General features: G+C 65.5%; 1 protein-coding gene across 2 annotated transcripts; it reads right to left on the bottom strand.

Moving 5' to 3' along the window:
• Nucleotides 1-114: 114 nt before the first annotated feature.
• Nucleotides 115-3,478, bottom strand: RBM15 (RNA binding motif protein 15). Of its 2 annotated transcripts, XR_004360847.1 has the most exons (2): nucleotides 557-3,478; nucleotides 115-221 (listed from the first exon to the last, which is right to left on the bottom strand). XR_004360847.1 is itself a non-coding variant. In XM_032710430.1 (1 exon), exon 1 carries the CDS (start codon nucleotides 3,444-3,446, stop codon nucleotides 621-623), a length of 2,826 nt encoding a protein of 941 aa, XP_032566321.1. In that variant the 5' UTR covers nucleotides 3,447-3,478; the 3' UTR covers nucleotides 339-620. The 2 variants fall into 2 exon arrangements, 1 of the variants encoding a protein (XP_032566321.1); XM_032710430.1 differs by lacking the exon at nucleotides 115-221 and having other exon boundaries at nucleotides 339-3,478.
• Nucleotides 3,479-5,745: the final 2,267 nt, after the last annotated feature.

Below are 5,745 nucleotides of genomic sequence, written 5' to 3' on the forward strand. Positions count from 1 at the left end.
GCTCACCTGTAAAACATCAACCTTGATCCACTCGACCCCAAGGGGAAACCATTCCAGCTCCCAAGGGAAGGGATCCCCAAGGCCCACACGGAATTTCAAAGGCTCAAAAAAGGAGCTGACACCAGTCTGTCACTAAACGTGTGGTTTTCCATTTCCAACGAGTGCTTTAAACCTGGTCTGTTGGGTTTGGAGCTCTGTCGGAGGACAAGCTCTTGGACTTGCTTTAAAAAAACATGAAATGAAAAAAGGACACGAATCAAAATCAAGAAGACGGGAGTTTTTTCTTTTCCCCCTCCCTCCCCCTCCCCAGTTCTCGTTTTTCTTATTTTTTTTTTTTATTTTTTTGTAAATCAAAGCAGGCCTAGCCTCCCTGCTGTCCCCACTGATAGGGAATTCTCAAAATATCCTATTCACACTACGCCTAAACCAACCTCTCTGGCTTCTTCTACCCTTATAGAAAAACGTAGTAACAGAAAATCAGGCCGGGAAAGTCACCTACAAACAAAGGTCTAATTAAAATAACAACAGGGCTGGCTAAGGCTGTATCCCATAGCACCTGGCACACGCTGGAGGGGCTGGGTGGAGGAGTAGGCAGGGTTGGGAACAGAACACGAGGGCCCTTAGGACGCCCCCCGGACAATGATCATGACCAGATAGTCATCCTCGGATTTGGCCAACGCCTTGGCCGTAGAGTCCAGGAACTGCTGGGAGAAGTCGCAGGGTGGGAAGGCGTGCAGCACCCCGCTGTTCTCCTTGTCTTTGTTCCCCCCCACGGGGAGGCTGATCACCCCTGCAGCCTGCTTTTGCTTTAGGTAGGACACCAGATTCCTGAGCGGCCTCTGCGTGGAGGTGGTGGCGGGCTCGGCGGCTCCGGCGGCCGTGCGGTTTTCCGCCGCGCCGGGCACGGCCAAGAGGATGGCGTAGCCATTGGGCCCCGCCACCTTGATGCGCCGGTTCACCTCGTCCAGCTTGGGCTGGTCCAGCCGGAGCCGCTGGGTGATCTTGAGCTGGGCCACCTTCCCCCCCGTGGCCCCCTCCACGAGGAGGCTGCTGGCGACACCGAGGTCCCCCTGGAGCAGGTGCATGTTGGACGGGAAGTTGCTGTTCTTCAGCAGGAGCATCCCCTGCCAGGCCAAGCACAGCTTGGGCGCCGCCCCGCCCTGCGCCGCCCCGTCCTGCTGCTGTTTTTGGGGAGGGGGTTTGAGGCGGGAGCCTCCCCCGCCTCCCTCGGCCGCCCGCTCATCCTTTTTGGCCGGGCTCTTGCCCTCCTGGGCGGCGGCACCGCCGCGGTGCTTCCGCTCGCGCTCCGCCGAGTTCTTGCGGTCGCGCTTCTCGTTCTGCCCCCGCTCCAGGCTGCCCCGGCGGGATTCCCGCACCGGGGACGGTCGCTCCAAGAGGAGCAGGCGGGAGGAGCGCTCGGGGTCGCTGCTGTACCGCTCCCGGCCCCCCAGGAGCTCGGGGCTGCGGTCCGGCGGGGAGCTGGTGGCCAGGCAGTGGCGCTTTCGGGAGGACGAGGAGCGCTCGCTGTCGGGGGAGCGGTCCAAGTGCCGGCCTCCGTCCTCCGCCAGCCTCCGCTTCCTGGGCTGATCCCGACTGCTACTGCCCAGCTCCCTCTCCCCGCGGTCCCGCTCCAAGGACCACCCGTCCCGGCGGCGCTCCAGGCTTTCCAGTGGGTCGTAGGCAGCCGCCCGGTTACTCCTGTCCCGCACAGGGGGCGGCGGGGGCACCCACTCTGTCTCGGGGTAAAGGTCTCTGTCACGGTCTCTATAAAGCAACGGTGGCGTCCTGTCCCGGGCCCCCCGTAGAGGGTCGGGGGGAGCTCCCCGGTGAGCCCCAAAAGCAGCCGCCTCTGCCACGAGCTCGTAGTGAGCCGGGGGCGGCAGGGGCAGGGGCTGCAGGTAGGGCTGCTGGTACCGGTGCTCGGTGTCGGCAAAGTCCACGCGGAGCCGGCGGTCCGGGCCCCCCAGAGGGAAGCCCCTCATGTGCGTGCAGGCCGCCTGCGCCGCGTCCAGGCTTTCGTACTGGATGTAGGCCCAGGAATCCCCTTTGCGGTAGTCGATGGTGCGGATGGTACCGAAGCGGTCGAACTCCCGGGCCAGGGCGGCCAAGGGCACCCAGGGCCCCAGGCCGCCCACCCAGAGCCGGGTGGTGGGGGTGGCTTTGCCGTACCCGATCTTGATGGGGTTGCGCAGCAGCACCTTCCCCGACATGGCCAGCTTGGCCCGGTGCGCCATGTCCAGGTTCTCGAACTTCAGGAACCCGTAGGTGCTGGTCTGCCCGCGGCCCGGCCTCTTGATGTCCACCTCGGTGATGACCCCAAAACGGTCGAACGCCCGCCTCAGGTCCGACTCGCTCACGGTGATGTCCAGGTTGCCCAGGAACAAGGTGCGGTTGGCTCTCTGGTCATCCTCGGGGCTGATCTCCTCCTCGCCGGCCGCTCCGGCACCGCCTCCTCCTCCTGCTCCTCCTCCTCCGCGGAAGCCCCCGGCCGCCGCCACGCCGGCCACCCTCTCCAGCCCGTAGGCGGGCCGCACCCGCGCCTCGTAGAACCCGCCGTAGTCCCGTTCCCTCTCCAGCTCCCGCGGCAGCGGCGGCGGCGGCGGCGGCAGCCGGCCCAGGGCGAGCTGCTGCAGCCGGTAGTCCCGGTATCCCAGCGCTCCGCCGCTGCCCGCGGGTGACAGCGCCCGCTGCGCGGCCCCGGCCGGCGGGTGCCGCACGGCCGCCGCCACAGCCCCGACCGCCGCCGCCGCCCCGTACGGAGACTCCTTGTCCAGCAGCGCCGGGGAGCGGCTGCTGCGCCGGCGGCCGCTGCCGCCGCCGACATAGACGGCCTCGATCTTCAGCGGGCGGTCGTAGAGCACCAGGCGGCCGCGCGCGTGTTTGGCCGCCCGCGCGTCCTCGGGCCGGCGGAAGTTCACGAAGGCCACGCGCTCGTCGGTGCCGGAGCCGGAGCCGGGCGGGAGGCGGCTGATCTTCACGCTCACGTCGCCGAACCGCTTGAACTCGTGGAACAGCCCGTCCTCCACCGCCTCGTCGCTCAGCGCCGAGCCCAGCTCGCTGATCTTCAGCGTCTTGTACTCGCCCGGCTCCGAGGAGGAGGAGGAGGCGGCGGCCGCCCGCGATTCTCCGCTGCCGCGGCTGCTGCTGCTCCGCGACGCCTCCGCGGCTTTCCCGCTGTAGCCGTGCCGGCCCCCTCCGCTCGCGGCCGCGCCGCTCTCGTACTCGCGGCTGCCGGCGCGGCCCTTGTCCGTGTGGGCGCCGCGCCGGCCGCTCCCGCTGTTGCTCTCGCCGGACGCCGCCGCTTTCCCGCCGTTGGAGCCGCCGCCGCCGCTGCCGGAGGAGCCGCTGGGCTTTTTGGAGCCGCGGGAGGAGGAGGAGGAGGATGCCGAGTCCTCGCCGCCCCGGGAGCGCTTGGCCTTGGCGGGCGAGCGCTCCTTGCCCTTCATGGCGGCGGCGGCCGCGCTCCCGCCGGGCCCTCCCGCCCGCCCCGCTCACGCACCCGCCGCCATCTTGGGAGCCGCGCCGGCAGCGCGCGCCGCCGCCCCCCCACTCCCCGGCTCCCATTGGCTGCCCGGGGCGGCGCCCGCGCCCATTGGCCGCCTGCGCGGGGAGATACCGCCCACCGCCCGGCGCTCCGCGTTCCCATTGGCTTGTCATGCTGTCAGTCCGCCCGCCTGCCCCCAGGGAGGGGCGGTGAGAGCCGCAGCCCGCTCATTGATCAGTTAGAAAGGGCGCGGCGTTCTGATTGGGCGGCCCGGCTTGTCAATCGTGGCGGTTCAACCACGGGAGGATTTTCGCTGCTCGTCGGCCACTGGGAGGAACTTACGTCCGCCTTCTGATTGGCCGCCTTACCTGCCAGCTATTATCGCCCCGCCCCGCCCTCCTCCATTGGCCCCCTCGCTCAGACGCGGGTTCCCAGCGTCCCTCCGGAATTCTCGCGAGCCTCTCTTTCCCCGCCCCCTCCCCTCATTGGTCACCACTCGCCGTCGCTGTGCCTCTCTGATTGGCTGAGCCTTACGCCGCTCAGAGAGAAGCGCGCGCTTCCGCGCGACTCCACCCTCAGGTCCCCATTGGACGAGAAAATCTCCTCAGCCATCTGATTGGGTGCAGCGGGGATCAGTCACGTTTGCGCCGGCTCTCATTGGTGGCGGAGGGGAGGGGGGCGGTTCCCCGGCGGGGCTCGTGGCTCGGCCACCGCTGAGGGCTCGGAGCGCGCCGGGCGGCGGCGCGAGGCGGGGAGGGGCGTTGTGGTCCCTCTGAGTCCCCTCAGATCCCCCTACAAACCCGCCGGGGTGGGAAGGGGGGGAGCTCGGTTACATTCGGTGCTTTTTCCGCCCTCTCACTGTTTCCTCGTACGCATCCGCCCCAGAGAATACAGGGAAGTGCTCCCGGCGCGGCTGTGGGAGCCCCGCAGGGCTCTGGGCCTGCCCTGCCCTGCTCTGCCCGCTGTGGGACCTTGAGGAGCTGCAGGGCCCTGTTCTGCCTCGAAGCCTCCGAACCACTGCTAATATTGCCTACTTAAAGCTTCAGAAAAACAGTGTTATGCCGATTTATTTCATCTTTCCTCGGGGAGCTGGAGCTCGGCTCAGTGGCCTGGGGTGGGGAAGAGCTTTGGGTTGGGCCTGAGGGGTAGGTTCGGAGCCACTTCAGCTTCTGCGTCAGGGAAAACACATTCCCGTGGGGCAGGAATGGCTCTAATCCCTGTGTTTTGTGAGGATCCCAATCCTGCTCTAATCCCTGTGTTTTGTGAGGATCCCAATCCCGCTCTAATCCCTGTGTTTTGTGAGGATCCCAATCCCGCTCTAATCCCTGTGTTTTGTGAGGATCCCAATCCCGCTCTAATCCCTGTGTTTTGTGAGGATCCCAATCCCGCTCTAATCCCTGTGTTTTGTGAGGTTCCCACTGCCATATGGTGCCCTGGGCTCTTCCTCCTCTTTCCCCCTCTCTGCTCTGCCTGTGGGAGTTGTAGAAGGGTTCAAAGGGTGACAGAGCTCTGGCAGGGCTGGATTTCCCCATCCCTACTGGAAGTGCTGCCCCTGCATCCTACAATCCCAAAATCATTCCCCTAAACCCTAATTCTTCCTCAAAAAACCCCTAATTTCAATACCCAGACTCCAATCCCACCCCTCCACCCCTAATTTTACCCAACCAAACCCCAATCTCATCCTCCAAACCCTAATTTCACCCCCCCGGCTCCCCCCTCCTGTCAGGGAGTTGCAGAGCCAGAAGGTCCCCCCTGAGCCTCCTTTTCTCCAGGCTGAGCCCCTCCAGCTCCCTCAGCTGCTCCTGCAGCTCCAGCCCCTTCCCCAGCTCCCTCAGCCATTCCTGGTGCTCCAGACCCTTCCCCAGCTCTGTTCCCTTCCCAGGACACATTCCAGTCCCTCAATGCCTTTCTTGTCAGCAGGGGCCCAAAACTGACCCCAGGATTTGAGGTGTGACCCCACCAGTGCCCAGCACAGGGAACAGACACTGCCCTGCTCCTGCTGGACACACCATGGCTGGGACAATCCAGGTGCCATTGGCCCCTTGTCCACCTGAGCACACTGTGCTCACAGTCAGCTGCTGGCACCAGCAGCCTTCAGGTCCTTTCCCAGCGTTCCAGCCCCTCTCCCCCCCAGCCTGGAGCATTCCATGGGGCTGTGGTGACACAAGGGCCTTGTTGACCCTCACACTGTTGGCCTTGGCCATGGATCCAGCCTGTCCAGATCCCTCTGCAGAGCTTCCTGTCCTCCAGCAGATCCACAT

Source organism: Chiroxiphia lanceolata, chromosome 25 (genome assembly GCF_009829145.1).
Source record: "Chiroxiphia lanceolata isolate bChiLan1 chromosome 25, bChiLan1.pri, whole genome shotgun sequence".
In the NCBI taxonomy this organism is placed as follows: Eukaryota; Metazoa; Chordata; class Aves; order Passeriformes; family Pipridae; genus Chiroxiphia; species Chiroxiphia lanceolata.

What these genes read in the sequence shown, in the direction of transcription:
- RBM15 (XM_032710430.1), bottom strand. Translation starts at nt 3,446, where the DNA reads ATGAAGGGCAAGGAGCGCTCGCCCGCCAAGGCCAAGCGCTCCCGGGGC.